Here is a 22,285-nt window from a genome sequence, read left to right on the forward strand (position 1 = left end):
GCACAAAGAAAACTAGATACAGGGTGATGGAGGACAATCTGACTTTGGGTGATGGGTATGCAACATAATTGAATGACAAAATAATCTGGACATGTTTTCTTTGAATATATGTACCCTGATTTATTGATGTCACCCCATTAATAAAAATTTATTTATAAAAATAAATAAATAAACGAATCATTTTTGTATTTAACATTTTTTAATTTTAATATTTCGTCCAGCCCATGAAAAAAGTTTTCTTTCTAATCTGGCCCAGGGGCAAAAACTGTTGGCCACACCTGATCTACATGCTGGGCTGATGCTCTACCACTGAGCCAAATGGCCAGGGCCGTCCTGTTTTCTAAGATGCTGCCAATGGGCCCTGTTGTAGGAAGGGGAAACCTGCTTGTTAGTTACCAATATGTTATGGCATCAGATTTTCACATTATCAATTATTTAGTCCTAATAACTATGTTCATTTCCAACTATAAGAGGAAATTAAACACAAATTGATTTTTAATCTTTTTTTGTTTTAGATTTTCTTCATTTTTAGAGAGAGAGGACAGAGAGAGAAGGGGGGAGGAGAAGGAAGCATCGACTCTCATATGTGCCTTGACCAGCCAGGCAAGCCCAGTTTTTCGAACTGGTGACCTCAGTACTCTAGGTTGATACTTGATTCACTGTGCCACCACAGGCCAGGCACAAATTAATTTTGAAATTAAAATTTCCGGTTAAGTATGGGAAGATAAAGGGTTATTTATAAAATAGGGAAATGTACTCATTGATTTAGCAATTGCTTTTTGTTCAATAACAAGTTTTTAAAACTTAAAAAAAATTTGGTGTGCCATGTTGTAAATGCCCTCTAAGGAGGTCCTTAGGTTACAACAGTCTCGACATACGACATTCCGAGTTTATGACACTCACTCCCACAAAAACTTTAAAAAGTTGAGATGTGAGTGTTTCAGCTTATGCCATTAGCGTCGTACTTATGGACTACACGGGCAAACTAGTTTGGCTGTGCATGAGGGAAGAATACACAGTACAGTGTACACAGTACAGGGCGTCCTCTGATTACAAGTCTCGACATATGAGGTTTTGAGTTTACAACGCTTACTCACATAAAAGCTTTAAAAAATTGAGATGTGTTTCAGCTTATGCCAAACTTAAACTTCACCCTTTGAGTAGTACGAACATTCCTGTACGTCCTCATGCCTCCTGACCATCCAGACTACGATTGTACAAAAATTTTTATTTTAAAAACATGTAAGGCAACATTAAAAAAAGGCAAATGTATGTTCTTGTTTCCATAAATTATCAAAAAAACATGATTTTAAGTTAATAAAACTGTAACTGGAACTAATTTCATTTTTTGAAAAGAACTCACTCCTGGGCACCAGTGAGCATGAAAAAAACTCACTGCTCAAAGGGTTAAATAGTGTGTGGAAAAATCTGTGTCCCCAGCATGTGTATGACTTCCATGGCTTGAGGAGTAAAAGAGAAGGCTGTTGCCATGGGTAAACAGTTTAATTTGGAGGTGGAAGTTGAGGATGTCACAGAGCTACTGGCATCACATGGACAGGAGCTGTCTGCTAAGGATCTCATTCAGCTGGAGAAGCAGCTCATTGAAGAGGAAGAGATAGGAACCCCAGAACCCAAAGATTTACTACCAAGGGTTTGGCAGAAGATTTTTCTATGGTAGAAGATGGGTTGGCAAAATTTCAGGCTGAGGACTCCAGCAATGACAGATTCAGTAAGGTGTACAGAGTTGTTATGATGCCTTGCAATGCTATAGGTAAATTTTGAAAGAGAAGAAGTCATCAACCTTCCAGACTAGCCTTGAACAATTCTTTAAGAAGGTAGAGAGGCCTGCAACAAATCCTGTACCCTCTACATCAGCTGCTTCTCAAGATGAAACACCTGTAGTACAGGTAGAATCATCTCCAGCGTCTTCTGCATGTTCCTTAAGCAATCTTGATTCACCTGACCCAGTAGCTCTAGCACCCTCTGCAGGTTCTCCTGCCTCTCCAGCGTCCTCCTCCCAATAGGTCACTCTCTCCCACCTTGCAATGCCCCTTCCAGTATGCAAGCCAACCACAGGAATAAAGGTAAGGAATTTTTTTTTTTTTTTTACAGAGACAGAGAGAGAGTTAGAGGGATAGACAGGGACAGACAGGAAATGGAGACAGATGAGAAGCATCAATCATTAGTTTTTTGTTGCGCGTTGCAACTTCTTAGTTGTTCATTGATTGCTTTCTCATATGTGCCTTGACCGCGGGACTTCAGCAGACTGAGTAACCCCTTGCTGGAGCCAGCGACCCTGGGTCCAAGCTGGTGAGCTTTTTGCTCAAGCCAGATGAGCCTGTGCTCAATCTGGCGACCTCGGGGTCTCGAACCTGGGTCTTTCCACATCCCAGTCCAACGCTCTATCCACTGCACCACCGCCTGGTCAGGAGGTAAGGAATTTTTTTAACACTTATTTTTTTTGTCATTTTTTCTGTTACTACAGTACAGCATTCAGTACAGTATATTTATGTCCTTTTCCTTTTTCTGTGGCTTAGTTGTGTTTTTATGTTCTAGATTATGACTTTACAACTGTCTTAGGATAGGTAAGTGACTTAGGCTAGGGTGTGTTTCGACTTACACCAAAATTCAGGTTACATCAAGGTTGTAGGAATGGAACTGTGTCATAACCTGAGGACCCCGTGTATTTACCTTTGCACCTGCTATTTCCTCAGACTGGAATACCTACTCTACCACAGATATGTGGCAAATACCTACTTATTTTATCAGATTGAGCTTAAGCAGCAGCCATTTTTCTATGAAGCCGTTCTTTAATACTGCCCAAACACCTCTACCAAGGTTCCTCTTTTCTCTTTCTTTCTTTCTTTCTTTCTTTCTTTCTTTCTTTCTTTCTTTTTTACAGAGAGAGAGAGACAGACAGACAGACAGGAACGGAGAGAGATGAGAAGCATCAATCATTAGTTTATCGTTGTGCGTTCAACACCTCAGTTGTTCATTGATTGCTTTCTCATATGTGCCTTGACTGTGGGGGCTACAGCAGACCGAGTAACCCCTTTCTCAAGCCAGCGACCTTGGGTCCAAGCTGGTGAGCTTTTGCTCTAACCAGATGAGCCCGTGCTCAAGCTGGCGACCTCAGGGTCTCGAACCTAGGTCCTCTGCATCCCAGTCCGATGCTCTATCCACTGCGCCACCGCCTGGTCAGGCTCTTTTCTTTCTTTAGCTTCACTCTATCCTATAGTGTTTTCTATGAGCATTTTCCATACTTTGATGCACTTATTTATAACTATTTCAAAACCATACTGAGACACTTATCAGCTGGGACTTGTAACTTCATAGTCCTACATGTAGAAGTACATATTATTGACTGCAGGATGGAAGGATGAGTGGAAGGATGGATGGATGGATAGATGGATGAATGGATGGATGGATGGATGGATGGATGGAAGGAAGGAAGGAAGGAAAGTTAGGAAGGAAGAAAAGGGAAAGAAGAAAAGGGGAGGAAGGGAGGAAGGGAGAAAGGAAGGGAGGGAGGGAGGGAGGGAGGGAGGGATAGATGGATGGGAGAAAACTTAATACAATGAAGTACAATATATTCACTTATTCAACCACTTTTTTAAAGTATCTACTAGGTGCTAGTTTTAGGTGCTGTTACTATAGCAGTTAATAAACCAGACAAAAATCCCTGACCTCTTGGAGCTTACACCCCAAGAACAATATAATAAGTAAGTTAAAATTTCTGTCTGATAGAAAGTTACAAGCACTCTTGAGAACTATACTGCAAGGAAGGGGAATAGGGAATATTGGGGTGAGAGGGGAGAAATGTGTACCGGTTATAATTTAGATAAGTTGGCCTGACCAGGCAGTGGCACACTGGATAGAGCGTCGGACTGTGATGCAGAGGACCCAGGTTCGAGACCGCAAGGTCGCCGGCTTGAGCACGGGTTCATCTGGTTTGAGCAAAAGCTCACCAGCTTGGCCTGACCAGGTGGTGGCGCAGTGGATAGAGCGTCGGATTGGGATGTGGAAGACCCTGGTTCGAGACCCTGAGGTCACCAGCTTAAGCGCAGGCTCATCTGATGTGAGCAAAAAGCTCACCAGCTTGGCCCCAAGGTCTCTGACTTGAGCAAGGGGTTACTCAGTCTGCTGAAGGCCCAAGGTCAAGGCACATATGAGAAAGCAATCAATGAACAATTAAGGTGTCCCAACAAAAAACTGATGATTGATGCTTCTCATCTCTCTCTGTTCCTGTTTGTCTGTCCCTATCTATCCCTCTCTCTGACTCTTGCTCTGTCTTTGGAAAAAAAAAAAAAAAGAATAGATTGGTGTTCCTGTCTCTCTCTCTCTCTCTCCCCCCCTTCCTTTCTGGTTAAAATAAAAATAATTTAAAAATAATAATTAAAAAGCTCACCAGCTTGGACCCAAGGTCGCTGGCTCGAGCAAGGTGTTACTCAGTTTGCTGTAGCCCCGCGGTCAAGGCACATATGAGAAAGCAATCAATGAACAATTAAAGTGTCGCAACGAAAAACTGATGATTGATGCTTCTCATCTCTCTCCGTTCCTGTCTGTCTGTCCCAATCTATCCCTCTTTCTGACTCTCTGTCTCTGTAAAAAAGAAAGAAGAAAGAAAGAAAGGGAGGGAGGGAGGGAGGGAGGGAGGGAGGGAGGGAGGGAGGGAGGGAGGGAGGGAGGAAGGAAGGAAGGAAGGAAGGAAGGAAGGAAGGAAGGAAGGAAGGAAGGAAGGAAGGAAGGAAGGAAGGAAGGAAGGAAGGAAATTTAGGTAAGTTGTCCAGGGAAGGCCTTACTGAGAAAGTGAGATTTTAGAAAACACTGAAGACAGTGAGGGAGTGACTCATGAAGCTACCTAGGGGCAAAGTATAAGCTGAGAGAACAAGTGCAAGGGCAGAAGTCTAGCTGATGTGTTCAAGAAGGCAGGTGTTGCTTCTGAGAAGAGGGTGGGCAGAGGGATACAGATTGTGTAAGGCCTTATAGGTCACAAAGACTTGGGTTTTGACCCTGATTAATACTGGAAGTCAGTAGTGGGTTTTGAGCAGAGATGCGACACTGTAGTATTAGAAACAGATTAGGCTGGGGAGAGGGAACAGGCCAAGACTAGAAACAAGGAAACCAATTAGAAGGCTACTGCAATAATGCAGACCTGAATTAGGATGATGGCAGTAGAGGTAGTAAGAAGTAATATAATTCTATGCATATTTTGAAGTAAAGCTAACAGGATTTACTGTTGGATTATATGTAGGGCATGAGATAGTGTTGACTACAAAATTTTGGCCTGAATCATCAGAACAAGAGTTGCCACATACTGTACTGGGAAAGAGTACCTCATGTGAAGCCGAAGGAGGTGGTCCTTGCCCTGCCACTTCCTGGCTTCATGGAGTCATTTAGCCTTTTGCTGTATATGTACTCATCTGTAATACGGGATAACTAGTTCTATCAAATTAAACATATTGGCAAAAGTGCTTTGTAAACCATGAAAGGCTCAGTATTACTATTATCTCAATAACTTTAGAGATACTGGGGGTTTTTTTGTTTTTTTTTAAAGTGTGTGGTTTTGTTTTTTATTTTATTTTATTTTTTTTTTACAGAGATAGAGAGAGGGATAGACAGGAATGGAGAAAGATGAGAAGCATCAATCATCAGTTTTTTATTGCGACACCTTAGTTGTTCATTGATTGCTTTCTCATATGTGCCTTTACCGAGTAACCCCTTGCTCAAGCCAGCGACTTTGGGTCCAAGCTGGTGAGCTTTTTTTTTTTTGCTCAAACCAGGCAACCCCGTGCTCAAACTGGTGACCTTGGGATCTCGAACCTGGGTCCTCTGTATCCCAGTCCAATGCTCTATCCACTGCACCACCACCTGGTCAGGCTAGAGACACTGTTTTGTTTCATCAACTCCTTCCTTTCTCCTTCCTTCAAAAATATACACAGAAATTCCTTTAGAAATGAAGTCAAGAAACCAGAAAATTAAAATTCTATGTTATGTATACAAACCAGTGTTTTCTTTTAGGCAGGGTTTTCAGTCAAGTTACAAAATATCAGTGTAGACAAACCTGGAGCCTAGCCCACAACTAAATGCCACAAGGGGGAAGTTTGCTGCATTTACCCCTTGTTGACGTTCTTGTCATCGTCCACCCACTGGATATGGATTTGCTCCTGGGGATCCTCAGCGTCAGCCTTGCCACAGGTGATGGTGAAGTCCTTCATCTCTCGCAGTGCCTGTCTCAAGGCATCCATGTTCTCCGCAGTAATCTGGACCATAACACCATCTGAAAACCAGCACCAAGAGAATACAGGTGAAAACAATGAAAAGCCAGGGAGAGGGGCAGGAGAAAAATGGTACCTGGCATCTAACAAACCCGTCTAAGATTAAATGTAAAACTCTGCTCCCACCCTGGCAAGCTGGCTCAGTGGTGGAGCATCAGCCCAGTGTGTGGATGTCCCAGGTTCAATTCCCAGTCAGGGCACACAGACGCGACCATCTGCTTCTCTACCCCTCCCCTGCTTCTTCTCCTGCAGCCATGGCTCGATTGATTTGAGCATCCTGGCCCTGGGTGCTGAGGATGGCTCCTTGGAGCCTCTGCCTCAGGTGCTAAAAATAGCTCAGTTGCAAGCATGGCCCCAGATGGGCAGAGCATCAACCCCAGATGGAGGTTGCCGGGTGGATCCTGGTCAGGGTGCATGCAGGAGTCTTTCTCTGTATCTCCCTCCTCTCACTTGGAAAAGAAGAAAAAAAAACAACTTTGCTTTCTAAACCTGACAAACACAAACAGGTTTTGCTCTTTGAACCAACTCTTCCTTACTGAAAGTACTATGAAAAGCAAATGCTAAGATATGTTCTGCTTAAAACACTTGCCTGTTGATTTCCCTTTAGACACAACGAAGAGTTTTTCCTGTATCCCAAATGATGACTGAAACATTCATGTGGGTAAGAGGGACTGAACTTCATCTCTATATTTACAGATTTATGCCCAATGATATATATATTTAAACTTAGACTATGCCCCCTTGAGTACCTTGTCCCAAAGCTCTGAAAGGCCATCTTTTACTTTTTATGTACTGACACAGGGTATCTCTACCACTTACTCCCTTGTTTGGAGAACTAAGCACCATTATGACAGTTTTAATTAACTAAAGAGTGAAATGCTATTGAATAAACTATAAGGAGTCAGGAAGTCTGGCAAAAAAGTTAAAGCTTCCTTTGGTGTCCTTTGCTTTTCAGTTGGGACTGAACGAATGTACATGCAGTAATAACTCATTCTTTACCTTCCACAATACTGGACTTGGCAAGATAGCCTGAAGAGGATTTCAGAGCGCCACTGAACACAAAGAAACTGGCACCGGTGACTAAAATAGCAACAGAAATAGTTAGTAAAGACAGAGCCAAGATGGAAGAGAGACTGCGAACAATAATAAAACATTTAGTAATTGGAAACACAAACCATTATAGTCCAGAAAACAAAAAACACCAACTCTCTACACCATAATATACAAATAACCTATAATTCTGATGCTTATGTTAAGTTTGGAATGAGATTTAAGATACACTCTCCCATACTGTTTTGCTCTTCCTCCAGTCAAGAAAGAATCGGCCTGACCTGTGCTGGTGCAGTGGATAAAGTGCCGACCTGGAACACTGAAGTTGCTAGTTCAAAACCCTGGACCTGCCTGGTCAAGGCACATGTGGGAGTTGATGCTTCCTGTTCCCCCCCCCTTCACTCTCTCTCTTTCTTTCTCTCCTCTCTCTCTCTAAAAATGATTAAATAAAATCTAAAAAATAAATAAAAGAAACAAAGAATCTTACAAGCAAAGAAAGCTTAGGGGTCAAGTTTAGGACTTGGCCTGAAGCCTGTTTTTGTAAATAAAACTATATTGGAACACAGCCATGACCACTCATTTACACATTGTCTGTGGCAGTTTTTAAAATATGATGTTACAGAGTTCAGTAGTTGGCAACAAAGACTGCAGTCTGCAAAGCCTAAAATATACAGAAATGGTCTGATATAATTCACCCCTGATCTAATTCACTGGTTTCTATGTTTTTGTTTTATTTTTTAGGTCAAATTTATATTTTGAATATGGAGGTATGGTTGCCAACTATTTGATTTACCAAGTGCAGCTATTAAAAAACAAGCACCTATTATTATTATCAAATACCTGATAACGCTGCCTCCTCATAAAAGTAAGGATATTTGCCCTGGCCGGTTGGCTCAGCGGTAGAGCGTCGGCCTAGCGTGCAGAGGACCCGGGTTCGATTCCCGGCCAGGGCACATAGGAGAAGCGCCCATTTGCTTCTCCACCCCTCCGCCACGCCTTCCTCTCTGTCTCTCTCTTCCCCTCCCGCAGCCAAGGCTCCATTGGAGCAAAAATGGCCCGGGCGCTGGGGATGGCTCTGTGGCCTCTGCCTCAAGCACTAGAGTGGCTCTGGTCGCAACATGGCGACGCCCAGGATGGGCAGAGCATCGCCCCCTGGTGGGCAGAGCGTCGCCCCATGGTGGGCGTGCCGGGTGGATCCCGGTCGGGCGCATGCGGGAGTCTGTCTGACTGTCTCTCCCTGTTTCCAGCTTCAGAAAAATGGGAAAAAAAAAAAAAAAAGTAAGGATATTTAATACATTCAGCCATCTGAACACATCACCACATTGTCTTCATTTCTCCACAGCTTAAACTGGTTTGAACTGTTCCAACTCCTTACCCATCGGCCCTACAGTTTCTCTAATAGGTAGGTCATCCAGCCTTTGTCAAGACTCCTAATGACAAGGAGTCCACAATAGCACAAGGCAGTTCATTCTACTTCTGAAAGCTCCGTTAAAGGGTGTGTTCTCAGACTGAGCCCAAATCTATATCCTTGTTACTTTCACTCACTGGTGCTGGTTTTGGTCTTTTATAGCTACAAAGAGTAAGTTGAATCTTATTTCCACATAATAGAAAACCTTAAAAATAGAGATAGCTATTTTTCACTCTCTTCCAATCCATACTTTTTCAGGTTAAACATTTTTACTTCAGTCAAGATATCTTCCTTTGACCTAGTTTCCAGATTTCTCACAGGCTTTGAATGATCCTCAGAAGACCCTCCAGTTTTACCACTGGATATCATCAATTACATTAGTGATACTAGAACTTATTCAAATATTTTATGTATAATTTGCCAAATAGGGAGCATTGTGGATTTGCCACTTACCTTATTTTAGATATTATATATGAATATATATGTGCAATACAGCTGTTATGCCTTTACTAAGCAACTAATACTAAATATATTAAAGTAAGTGACAATATGTCTTCTGGAGAGTGTTTCATAAAGCATTCTAATGAAAGCTAAGTTTAGGAGATATTCTAAGGGAAAAAAGATTCCTGTTCAAAATAAATTTATGAAGGCTATGTACTGTCCTCCTTTTGGAAAAATCACAATACACATCAGCTTATTAACAGCTCTGAAAAGTCCTCTAGTAAAGAAATCTGTATAAACTTGTTTGACTCAGAATTTCTCAGTTTAATGTATTCTGTAAGACTTTTATCTATTTATGTGAATATATTTCAGAACCACAGAACCTCATAAAACACTTCAGGAAATGCCACACTGAGCAGTGGTTCTAAATTCTAATGTGCATTTGAACACATGGGGATTGTGTTAAAATGTAAATTCTGATTTAGCAGTGCTGGGCTGCAGATTCTTCATTTCTAACAATCTCCTAAGTGATGAGACCACATTCTGAGTACCACCAAACCTAGAAACCTTCCTTCAGAATCCTGTCAATCTATTAATTAACATTCTTTGAGTACATTCTCACTATGGGGCCTAGTCTCCAACATTCAAATACCACTGCTGGCCCTATCAGTATCCTGAGGCAGTACTTTCAAATGTTTTCTCAATAGCAGATGCCACTTGCAACTCTGAGTTTGGCTACTTGGGCAGTCAACATAACCCTGGAGAATAAGGTTGGAAAGGTTAATTCAGTCAAGTTGTTTTTGGTCATATTTTGGGCTGATATCCAACTCTCCAAGTCCAGTGTAATCTTCCATTCTCAATCTGTCAGCTCAAATACTCACCCTTTCTGGGCTGATTGTGAATACTGATGGCCTGAGTCTGATAGTTTCCATCATCATTCTGCACACACACGAGATGAGAATCTGCCTTCTCATTGAAGCAGGCCCCTCCTGCTAGGACATGCTCATTAGACTTGTTCATGGCTTTCATCATCTGCAATCAAATAAGAGGGTTAGTTCTTATTGTGCCAAAAGAGGGCTTTTTTTTTTGGGGGGGGGTCTGACATAGCACAACTCCTTCACCTTCTCAAAGACAAAACAGAATATTATTATTTCTTATAGTGACAAAGGAACTACCAATAAAAACAAAGTGAAAAATCAGTCACTATTAGTCAAAAGAATCAACATACACAAAAATTCCCTGTATAGTTTATAAGTGATTTGTATTATGACTTAGGCACATGAGCATTTTTCATTCTTTTTTTTAATTAATTCACCAAACTCAAGTAACTAAAATTAGTTAATTGCATTAGTTTCTATTATCTAGTGGATTCTTTGAAGATATATACACTGAAATTCTAAGTCAAAAGAATGTCCCATATTTAAGTTTATCTGCCTTCTTTTTCCACTTCCATACAAAGGAGTGTGGACTTTTCTTTAAAACAGATAAACTCCATTGTTTCTTAATTCTACTAATTTATCCTTGATCTTCAATGAAATCATTTGAAAATATTTTGCTTTGTTCTTATCAAAAGATTTTTTTTTGAGAGAGAGAGAGAGAAACATTAACTAGTTGTTCCACTTTGTTGTACACCCATTGAATGCTTTTCATATATGCCCTTACCGGCACCCTTGGGGTTGAGCCAATGCCCCTGAAACCAAGCTAGAGACCCTGGGATCAAACGGGTGACCTCGGCCTTCTGGGATGACACTCTATCCACTGCCCCACCAGTCAGGGCCTTATTAAAAGATTTTAAATGATAATTCTGGAGCTAACCTGTAAAAATTTACAGGTGACCATTGTGTGTCTAGTAAACAAATCTAAACTTATATTATCTTTTTCTTTTTTCTTTTTTTGCAAGAGAGAGACAGGAAGGGAGAGAGATGAGAAGCATCAACTTGTAGTTGCAGCATTCTAGTTGTTAACTGCTTCTCATATGTGCCTTGACTGGGGGGGTTCCAGCTGAGCCAGTGACCACTTGCTCAAGCCAATGATTTTGGGCTCAAGCCAGCGACCTTGAGGCTCAAGCAAGCAACTATGGAATCATGTCAATAATTCCACACTCAAACCAGCAACCTCATGCTCAAGCTGGAAATCCTGCACTCAGGCTGGATGAATCTGTGCTCAAGCCAGTGACCTCGGGGTTTTGAACCTGGGACTTCAGCAACCCAGATTGAAGCTCTATCCACAGCACTACCACCAGTTAGGGTGAACTTACATTTTCTTGATGCTAAACTCTGGCTTCTGGTTGAAAGAGGCTAATAATGATTTTTCTTTCCCATTTTTTCCTTTATGCTATCCTATTTGTCCAACTTTCTGATCCAATCCTTTAAAATGGGTTCAATCTGGCCTGATCAGGTGGTGGCACCATTCATAGAGCATTGGCCTGGGATGCTGAGGACCCAGGTTCAAAACTGTGAGGTCGCTGGTTTGAGCGCAGGCTCACCAGCTTGAGTGTGGGATTATAGACATGATTCCATGGTCACTGGCTTGAAGCCCAAGTTTGCTGGCTTGAGCCCAAGGTCGCTGGCTTGAGCAAGGGGTCACTGGCTCAGCTGGAGCCCCCTGGTCAAGGCACATATGAGAAAGCAAGCAACGAACAACTAAGGTGTCGCAACTACGAGTTGATGCTTCTCATCTCTTTCCCTTCCTGTCTGTCCTTCTGTCTATCTCTCTCTCTCTCTCTCTCTCTCACTAAAAAAAAATAAATTTAAAAAAATTAAATAAAAAATAAAAATAAAATGTGTTCAATGTGGGCCCTGGTCAGTGGCTCAGTAAATAAAGCGTCGGCCTGGCATATGAACATCCAGAGTTCAATTCCCAGTCAGGGCACACAGGAGAAGGAACCATCTGCTTCTCTCCCCCTTTGTCTACCTCTTCTTCTCCCATAGCCAGTGGCTTGATTGGCTTGAGTGTGGCCCCAGTTGCTGAGGATAACTTGGCTGGTCTGAGTGCATCAGCCTTGGGCACTAAAAATAGCTAGGTATTTGAGTATCAGCCCCAGATAAAGTTGCTGGGTGGATTCTGGTCAGGGAGCATGCACGAGTCTGCCTCACTATCCCCTCCTCTTACCTAGAAATAAACAAAAGAAACAAAATGGGTTCAACCTTTTAAAAATCTAGTCCATAACTTTTTGTTTTACTCCCCTCTTTGTCTTTTATTATATTTTAATTAAGATTTTATTTATTCATTTTTTTATTAGAGAGAGAGAGAGAGAAAGGGAGAGAGGGAGAGAGGAGAGAGAGAAAGGGGGGAGGAGCTGGAAGCATCAACAAAGCATATGTGCCTTGACCAGGCAAGCCCAGGGTTTCGAACCAGCGACCTCAGCATTTCCAGGTCGACGCTTTATCCACTGCTCCACCACAGGTCAGGCTTCCTCTTATATTATAAACTGAATTACCACAGTGTGAAAAATACCAGATGAGTGTTGGAATACCTTAAATTTTCCTGTATCAATCAATACACTAAAAGAAAAAAACTTACTGAGATGAAATTCACACGACATAAAATTAACCATTTTAAAATGAACAATTCAGTGGTATTTAGTACCTTCACAATGTTGGGCAACCACCACTTTATCTAGTTACAAATAATTTCTATCACTCCAAAGTAAAACTCCTACTCATGAGTCAGTTTCCCCACCCCCCTCTCACCACTGCTGCGGACCAGCACAACTCCTAATACCAGTGCATGAGGAATTAAGGAAACATACTCATTAAGAAAAAATGGGACAGGGAGGACTCTTCAAATGCTGATGGCAATATCCGAGTGCCCCATAGCCCCAGTTTGCTTTATTATATAGCCATATGCAAATCAAGAAAGTCCTTGACACAAGTTACACATCCAAGGCTAAAACAGGAACTCTCTCAAGGCATAAACAGGAATCCCCCACCATGCATAAGTGAAATCTATCAACATCTGAAACAAACAAAGAGAAAGAGGAAGGGCATGTAAATTGCTTCCAGCAACTTAAGGAAGCAAGTGAAATGCGTGCAAATACTCAGCATCATAGCCAATACGGAGGTGTAGGGGGGAGAACTGAGCCTTTGCTAAGCCTTGAATCTACAATGGCTTTTTGCCATTTATGGTCCACAACATATCCCCCTTTACTTTTCTTTTTTTTATTGATAATTTTTGTGCTGAGATTTGCACTCATTTGATTTCCTAGTTTCCCTGATTCTAATTTGGAGGCAGACTGAAAAAATACAGAACAAAGACAAAATTAGTATAGCCAATACTAACAGATAACCAAACAAGTATTCTAATACATTACAGTAATTAAAGCCTTTAAGCAAATTCTTAGCCAATATAACAAGAATCTATAAAAGAATAATGTCTTTAACATGTTTACCAAGTCTAAGTTGGCACCAACACCATTCCAAATCCCTGGAAATGCAACCCAACCCCAGTTCAGTCTATTAGGAGCTGTCACAGGAGCAGGAGTCCAGGAAAAGTCCACATTCAGGAAAAGTCTGCATGGCACTGGAATTGTCACATTTCTATACTTTGCAGCTCACGTCCAAGTCCCAAAGACCACTGCTTCTAGCTGGTAATGATTCAGGTAGCCTGGAAAAGCCATCTGCAGCATGTGTGGAGATGGAGCTTCTGTTCTCCTCTGCCTGGAGAGATGAGACCAGGGTGTTTTTCCCTGGAGCTCTGCAACCGTGGTGTGGTGAAGAGAACCTTGGGATACACTAAGCTGGGTGGCAAAGGTAAATTTGTAACAGAAGTTAAAAATTTGGCAAAAAGGAGAAAGAGAGCTTTAAATTAGGAGTAGATCCCAGCCTAAAATATGAATGGGGCATTGAGGCAGGAGGAATAAAGGAAAATTATATATTAAACAAAGCAGTAGAAAATAGGACTATCAACACCCATAACAGAGATTTTCGAGGGAAGAATAAAAATCCTGAATATTTAGGCAAGACATAGTTAAGTGGCCCTTGTGTAAATGAGATTAGTTTACCTGCTACTTGGAAGAAAGACCCTAGGCTCATCCACAGTGACGTAGATGGGGCCGATGGCCCTGGGCACCTTTAGCTTTCAGTGACAAATCCCAGCATGCTGGGCAAGGTTAGGTCACAGGTGGCTAGAGCAGGGCTGGAAGAGACTGAACCCTCCCTTAGAGGAGCGAGGGGGAAGCCTACCTTCCAGTGTCCCTGTTTCCTCACAGCAGAGGCATGTAAGTCTGGCAGGCTTTAGCTCAATGACCTTCCTTTCCACTATTGAAGCAGGGCCCAGATGGAGTCTTATGAGACCCCTTTGGGGCGTTGGAGCCTTTAAGGGCGTATCCCAAGAGCTGGTATTTCACCTGATCTCTATTGGGCTTTTTCTGCCTCTTGGTATTTTAAAAGCCATGCTTAGAAGATTTCGCTGAGGGGTTTGAGGATCCCCATTTGCCTATATAAACTTTTTTCATATATTTGGAGCTATTTGGAAAAAGACAATACATTGTTATTAGCTGGATTAAATAAAGGAAGGTAGAAGTTTGCAGGAGAAAAAGATTTGGCGTCTCCTGTTCATTAGCATTCAAAAGAAAATTTTTTTAAAGTAAAAAGCATGATAAGGTAGACCCATAGGAGTTCCAGGATATGACTCCCCCTTTTATATATATATTTTTAATTGACTTTAAAATATTTGCTGGGTATACTTTAATAATACCTTGATTTTAAAGATTGTAAAAAATACCTGTAATTCAAAAGGTTTGACAAAATATAGTAAATGCTTTTGTTACATATGCAGGAGTATTGTTAGTTTTAATTATATTAAAAGTTTAATAATAGAAAATGCATAGACAATGAGTTATAACATGCTTAGCAGCCTCTCTTGTTTTAGCAGAGGCTGCTATAAATTTAGAATAAGTATTGTAACGTGGACAAAGGACTGTTTGCCACATGAAGGTATATGAGTAACATTCATTTGCCAAAGTTGTCTTGGTAGGAGTTTTCGAAGGTTAACTCTAAATGAAGGGACAGATTGTAGTATAGGACATTTTGGACAGGATTTAACAATTTGTCCTGTTGTTTTTTGAGAAAGTTGAAACTGTTTATACAGGGCTGCAGCGTTCTGGTGATGAATAGAGTGAGATTGGATTGCTTGATTTGTCATAGTTGCTTCAATAATTTTCTTTTGGGTAGTGTGATTAACAAGGGAATTTCTTTGTGTTAAAGTTTCAGGGAGCATGGAGTGAGCTTGAATATGTCTTATAAAACATGGAGCTTTATGTTGACATACAAGTCTTTGAAGAAGGAGAAACTGCTGAAATAGTTCATCAGCAGTTGTCTCTAAGACAGTAGTCTCTATAGTGGAAACAATGGAAAGTATTTGCTGTCTGTTATACAGATTAAAGGAGGAATATGGCAAATGTTGAAAAGCCATGATAATGGCATGTAATTTTATTCTTTGAGCTGATTTTAAGGTGACTGTTTTAGTATAAAGTTGTCTATTGATTGTTAAGCCTGCTATTCTTGAGCTGGACCCATTAGTAAAGACTATAGGTGTTTCAGGAATGGGCTTATTAATAATTTTTTAGGAAATACAAATGTAACTATTTTATTAGTTGGGTAGTGAGAATTAATTTGGCCTATAAAATTTGCAAAAGTGATTTGCCATTTAGTGGAAGTTTTCTAGAGTTATTGTTGTTGATTCTTTGAAAAAAGAAACAATAATTTGAGGCTTAAAACCTATAAGCTGTACGAGTCGCCTACACTTCTTGATAATCAAGGAGGCAACAAGATTAAAATATGGAGATAAAACTTTTTTGGGAGTAACAGTTAAGTGAATTTATTTAATAGGACTTGAAGCTTGCCACAATAGTCCTGTTGGAGTGCAACTTGAGGGACAAATTAGTAAGGCAATTATTTTTTAGGATTTATGCGTTTTAGTTGTGTTTGTTGCAAGGCTTTTTTTTTTTTTTACAAGCTTTAAAGCTTGCTGTCTTGCAGTTGTAAGTGGTCAAGGAGAAGCTGGTTTAGCCGAGCTTTAAGACTATCAAAAAGTGGCTTCAGTTCACCAGTAGTTAATTTCAAGGAAAGTCTAAGCCAATTAATGTCTCCTAACAGTTTTTGGAAATTGTTTAAAGTTTGCAAATGATTTGTCTTGATTTCTATTTTCTGTGAATGAATTTGTTGTCTTTCAATAATTTGTTTTAAATAAGAAAAAGGGAAAGATCGCTGTATCTTTTCAGGAGCTATATAAAGTCTTGATTCTTACAGAGAATATTCTAGTTGTTGTAAAATGGTCAACACAGTGTCTTTATTTGGATGAGCGATAAGAATATTATCCATATAATGAATTATGTATGCCTTAGGGTGTTGCCTTCACAAGGTAGGATTGTTAGCCATAAGTTGAGACAAAATTCTCCACTGGTATTGCTTTATGGGAGTCTGGAAATTAAGTGAAGGAATATTGAATGCAAAACGTTTGCAATTATGGAGGCTTAAAGGAATAGTAAAAAAGCAATTCAAGTCAATAATTATAAGGTGAAAATTCCATGGAATGGCAGTAGGAGAAGGGAGTCGTAGCTGGAGAGGACTCATAATTTCCAGTCTTATTTATTGTTTTCAAATCTTGTAATAGTCTCCAGTTTCCTGATTTCTTTTTAATGACAAATATAGGTGTATTTTATGGACTATAAGGTGGTTTAATGTGTCTAAGCTGTAGCTGCTTTTGTATTAATTGAGCATCTGCCTTAAGTTTCTCCTGAGAAAGGGGCCATTGGTCTACCCATACAGGATTACCTGATTTCCAAATAATTGGGTCTGCACAATGCATTATTGGGGTAGCAGGAGCTACCAAGGCCCTTATGCTAAATTTTAATATTCTAATTCATGTCTTTTGGTATTGGATGTCATTTCTATGGGGGTGAGAATTCCCCGCTGTTCTTTCCCTAGTCTCTTAATGGGCAAAAATCCCTGATTAAGCATTTGAGTGTTAACTAAACTATTAGGACTGACAAGCAACGCCCCCATATTTTTCAAAATATCTCTACCCCATAAATTAACTGGCAATTCTGGGAGCATATAAGGCTGAAAAAATTTAGAATGATTTTCTTTATTTTCCCATTGTAAAAAACTAGAATTTTGTTGAGGGGATTTACTCTGCCCTATACCTTGTAATTCTCTGGCTGCTGCATGAGTGGGCTAGGAAGGAGGCCAATGTAGCTTAGCAATAACAGATACATCAGCTCCAGTATCTAAAAGTCTTTTAAATTTATACCCTTGTATTGTTAGTTCCATTTCAGGGTATTCCTGACCTATTTTTTTACTCCAACTGGCAAAATTAGAGGAGCCAAATCACCAATTTCCTTGGGGCCCCCTTTGCAGGATGTGGCCTTAGAAGCAGAATTAGCATTCTTATACTATTCTTCTAACTGCTTGTAGCCATGACACAAATTTTTGAAATGATTTATTAGGGCCCTGCTTAATTTTGCTAAATTCCTTTGTTTTGCTTAATTGAGTATAACCTTACACATAAGCAAGACAATTCACACACAAAAAACATAAGTATAACATGTAACTTTGACTAATCCTAATATTTGAATTGCTATTTGGCTCCTAAATCTGAATACACTTCACAATGTATTAACCAAATTAGTAAGTCTTAAGGATTTACATTCTATTTAAATTTAAATAAGCGCTTCTCTTAAGTTTTAAAAACATTTTATTTTTTCTAAATATTAGAGCCAGCATTTCCAATTTTTGCATGCAAAAGAAAAACTTCATTTAGGCCTTAAAAACAGACACATTTTAGACAACATTAAACAAAGACTAAACAGAAACAAGAATTAGACAAACCAGAGAGAAACCCAGGATTTCAGAGCACAACCAGATTAGAAAGATGCCTGCCTGATATTAGGGCATTTTCAGACAGAAGGACTGAAGGATATGACTAAACAAAATCTCCCTGAGAAAATTTGCTTTCGGCAGCTGTTGGGATAATTTTTATAATCAGATTCAACACAGGTCCCTTGCCCCAATTTCTAGGCAAAGAATAAGAAAGAAACGAAATAATAGCTTAGAAGATTGTAGTTAAAACATTAAAGAAAATCAGATCATGACAGGAAAAGTTGTAATTTTCCTAATACCTGAGTCTCCTATCCATTCTCAAATTCTATAGTTGCTGTAACCAGCGGCTCAGGTTGACTATGCTAAGATTTTTCTCCTACCTCAACAGCCCCTTCATGAAAGTCTAACTTCCACAGCAAATAGTCACCCTCAGAGAGACAAGCACAAGCAATCGCCTTCCAGTCACTTGGGGGAAGAGCCTTTGCACTAATAATATCTGATAAACCAAGTGAAAAAGGGGCAGTAGGCCCATACTGAACATAAGCAAGTTTAAGCTTTTTCAGAGTTCTAAAAGGTACAGGTTCATGTTCTTGCACTAGTCTCCCTGTATCATTCTGTCTTTCTACAACAGGTAAACGGGTAAAGCCATTTATTGTTTGTTTCCCCTACATTTTGAGCCTGGTCTATAGATTGTTGGAGAGGGGATTTCCCAGATTTTGAGCTATAGACTCCAGAATCAGCCTGATAAGGGAACAGAGGAGCAGAAGGTTGAACGTAGGAAGGAGCTGAGGGCAGCGGATGCCCCGCAGCTAAGGCAGCAATAGCCATGGATTTTTTATCCCCCGTGTCATTCTCAGACTCCAAGTTATCCTCGTATTCACATCCTTCTGTTTCCAGCTCACCCTGATACTCTTCAGACAACGATTTGTCTTCATCTGGAAACATTTCTACAAAAAGGTCCCTTATTTTTTACCCTATCTGTCCCATATTCTTTTACTCCCAACTATACTTTCCCCAAAAGCTTTCTTTACTCACTGTGCGTACTTCACTTTGGGGAGTTCCGTAACCTGCCTTCAGTTTTAGTTTCCTCGTACTCATACTCAAGTCCCTGTTCGGGCGCCACTTGCTGCAGACCAGCACAGCTCCAAATAACGGTGCAGAATTAAGGAAACATACTCATCAAGAAAAATTGGGATGAGGAGGACTCTTCAAATGCTGATGGCAATATCCGAGTGCCCCATAGCCCCAGTTTGCTTTATTATATAGCCATATGCAAATCAAGAAAGTCCTTGATACAAAGTTACACATCTGAGGCTAAAACAGGAACTCTCCCAAGGCATAAACAGGAATCCCCCCACCATGCATAAGTGAAATCTACCAACACCTGAAACAAACAAAGGGTAAGAGGAAGGGCATGTAAATTGCTTCCAGCAACTTAAGGAAGCAAGTGAAGTGGGTGCAAATACTCAGCATCATAGCCAATATGGAGGTGGAGGGGGGAAAACTAAGCCTTTTGCTAAGCCTTGAACCTACAATGGTTTTTTGCCATTTACAGTCCACAACACACCACCAATCTGCATTCTGTCTCTATGCATTTATTCTAGAGTGTTCGTGTAAACAGAACCATATAATATGTGATCATTGTATCCGGCTCTTTATACTTAGAATAACATTTTTGAAGCTCATCGATGGTAATAACATGTATCAGTATTTCATTCCTTTTTCTGGTTGAATAATATTCCATTACACATACAGTTAACCTTTTAATAACGTGGGGGGTGAAGCACTGACCCCTTGTGCAGTAGAAAATACACCTGTAACTTTTGACTCCTCTAAAACTTTACTATAGTTGCCTATCCACCAGGGACTGGTTCCAGGACCCCTGTGGATACTAAAAGATGTGCAAGTAGAACAACACAGACAGCTGGCCTTCCACATTCATGGATACCAATCGCATATTGAAAATACTGTTTTGGATGTACACTTGGTTGACTCCTAGGATGTGGATACAGAGGACTGACTATATATTTATTAAAAAACTGTACATCTAAATGGACCCCCACACTTAAAACCTGTGTTGTTCAAGGGTTTGGTGTATATATTACAATTTATTTATCCTTCCACCCATGAGCATTTGGGCTATGTCCACCATTTGACCATCATGAATAGTGCTATTGTGAATATGTGTGTACATGTAACTTGTAATGAGAACCTGTTTCAATTCTTTGAGAGTAAATAAGGTGAAATGTGAAATTATATGGTAATTCTATGTTTGACTTTTTGAGGAGCTGCCAAACTGTTTTTCATAGCGGCTGAACCATTTTATATTCCATCAGTAACATACAAGGATTCCTATTTCTCTATATCCTCACCAACACTTTCTGTTGTTTTTTACAGCCATCCCAGTGGGTGTGAAGCAGTACCTCACCGCAGTTTTGATATGTATTTCCATAGTGACTAATGACATTGAGTGTTTTTTAATGTATTTATTGGCCATCTGTATATAATTCTTTGGAGAAATGTCTATTCAAGTCCTTTGCCCATTTTTTTACTGAACTGTTTGTCTTTTGTTTTTGAGTTGCAAAAATTTTTTACATATTCTGGGTATTAGACCCTTATCAGTCAATATTTGCAAATACTTTCTCCCATTGTGTAGGTTGTCTTTTCCCTTTCTTGTTAATGTCCTTGGACGCATAGTTTTTTTATTTTTATCTACTTGTATTGCTTCAGATTTTGGTGTTATATCTAAGAATCTATTGCAAAATCCAAGGTCATGAAAATTTTCCCTCGTGTCCTTTTCTAAGAGTTTTACAGTTTTAGCTCTTCTATTTAGGTGATTGATAAATTTTGAGTTAAGTTTTATAAATAGTGTAAAGTAGGGCTACAAGTTCATTCTTTTACATGTGAAAATCAGTTGTCCCAACACCATTTGTTGAAGACTATTATTTCACCATAGAATGGTCTTGGCACTCTTGTTAAAATCAACTGGCCATAATGCATAGATTTATTTCTGGATTCTTAATTCTATTTTATGACAGTATCACGCTGTTTTGGTTACTGTATGCCTACAGTAATATTTGGAACTGGATGTGTAAATTTTTCAATGTTGTTCTTTTACAAGATTATTTTGGACTCAGGCCCTTTCTAATTCCAAATGAAATCAAACTATTGGTGTTTCCTTTTCTCCCCCCTCCCCAAAAAAAGACCACTGAAATTTTGATAGGGCTTGCATTTAATCTGTAGGTCATTGTAAATAGTACTAGCTTCTTAAGTTTTCCAGTCTAAGATGTCTTCCCACTTATTTAGATCTCTCCTTCAAGTTCTTTCAGCTATGTTTTGTAGTTTTCAAGGTATGACTTTTGCCTCTTAAATTTATTCCTAACTCTAGTATCTATACAATTATAAGAAATTAGGATCTCCTGGCTTTACATTATGTTTATAACTCTTGCAAAGTTGATTTTTTAAATATATTAATGTATTACCAGAGGCATCCAAGGCATCCAAACAACAACTGACTATTCCTCTCACACTGACATTTATCAACTTCACTAGTCCAAACCACTTCTATCAGGGTTTTCAAAAATTAGTTTTAAGTAAGTCTTTTGCAAACAAGTTAACGTCAACTGGAAGATTCCTACTTCAACAAGTCAACTGATATACTAATTTAGGTTCTCATTTGCAATTTACATTTGTATCATGTGAGAGAAACTGATATAATCACATATAGCAATTTAAAATAACGTTATATCCATCATTTCTTCTAAATCATTAGCTAAAGTGGTATCTAATTTTATCCACACTACCAGATGAAGAAATAATTTCAATTAAGACATTCTGAATAAATAGCTAGACTCTTTTAAGAAAATCATTTCCCTGAATTCAACTTCAAGTCCAATGAGATAAAGCTTCATATTTCTTTAGAAATGATATTTTTTTCCTCTTAAAATCATATTCATTTATACCAAGAAGAAAGTTTCTCAGATAGTCAAAGCACCTTAATGACCATAAAATAAACTCACAGTTGTCATACGAAGATTAATACAAATACTTGACTTTCCATTTTAGTTGTGCTATTTCTCTGCTCCATCAATTCAAATTCTATAATTATCTCATATATACCTCTATCTACACCACATTTCAAGACCTAATTACCTCTTTTCTGGACATAATAACCTTATAATTGACTTCTATATAATCTGTCTCTATCAATTCTGATTCATTCCACACAATTATTTCCATATTTACCAAACCACAGCTCTGATCAAGTCACATTTTCTTTTCTTGTC

General features: G+C 39.6%; 1 protein-coding gene across 2 annotated transcripts in view; it reads right to left on the bottom strand.

Annotated features, from left to right (window-relative positions):
- Positions 1-22,285, bottom strand: part of ZFYVE9 (zinc finger FYVE-type containing 9) — a 164,217-nt gene that overhangs the window by 21,069 nt on the left and 120,863 nt on the right. For both annotated transcript variants that reach the window (XM_066269192.1, XM_066269191.1), the window contains 3 exons: positions 10,059-10,209; positions 7,278-7,358; positions 6,118-6,280 (listed from right to left, as the gene is read on the bottom strand). In XM_066269192.1, coding sequence (XP_066125289.1) covers positions 6,118-6,280; positions 7,278-7,358; positions 10,059-10,209 — 395 coding nt within the window. The remainder of the gene's footprint in view (positions 1-6,117; positions 6,281-7,277; positions 7,359-10,058; positions 10,210-22,285) is intronic.

This window comes from Saccopteryx bilineata, chromosome 3 (assembly GCF_036850765.1).
Source record: "Saccopteryx bilineata isolate mSacBil1 chromosome 3, mSacBil1_pri_phased_curated, whole genome shotgun sequence".
In the NCBI taxonomy this organism is placed as follows: Eukaryota; Metazoa; Chordata; class Mammalia; order Chiroptera; family Emballonuridae; genus Saccopteryx; species Saccopteryx bilineata.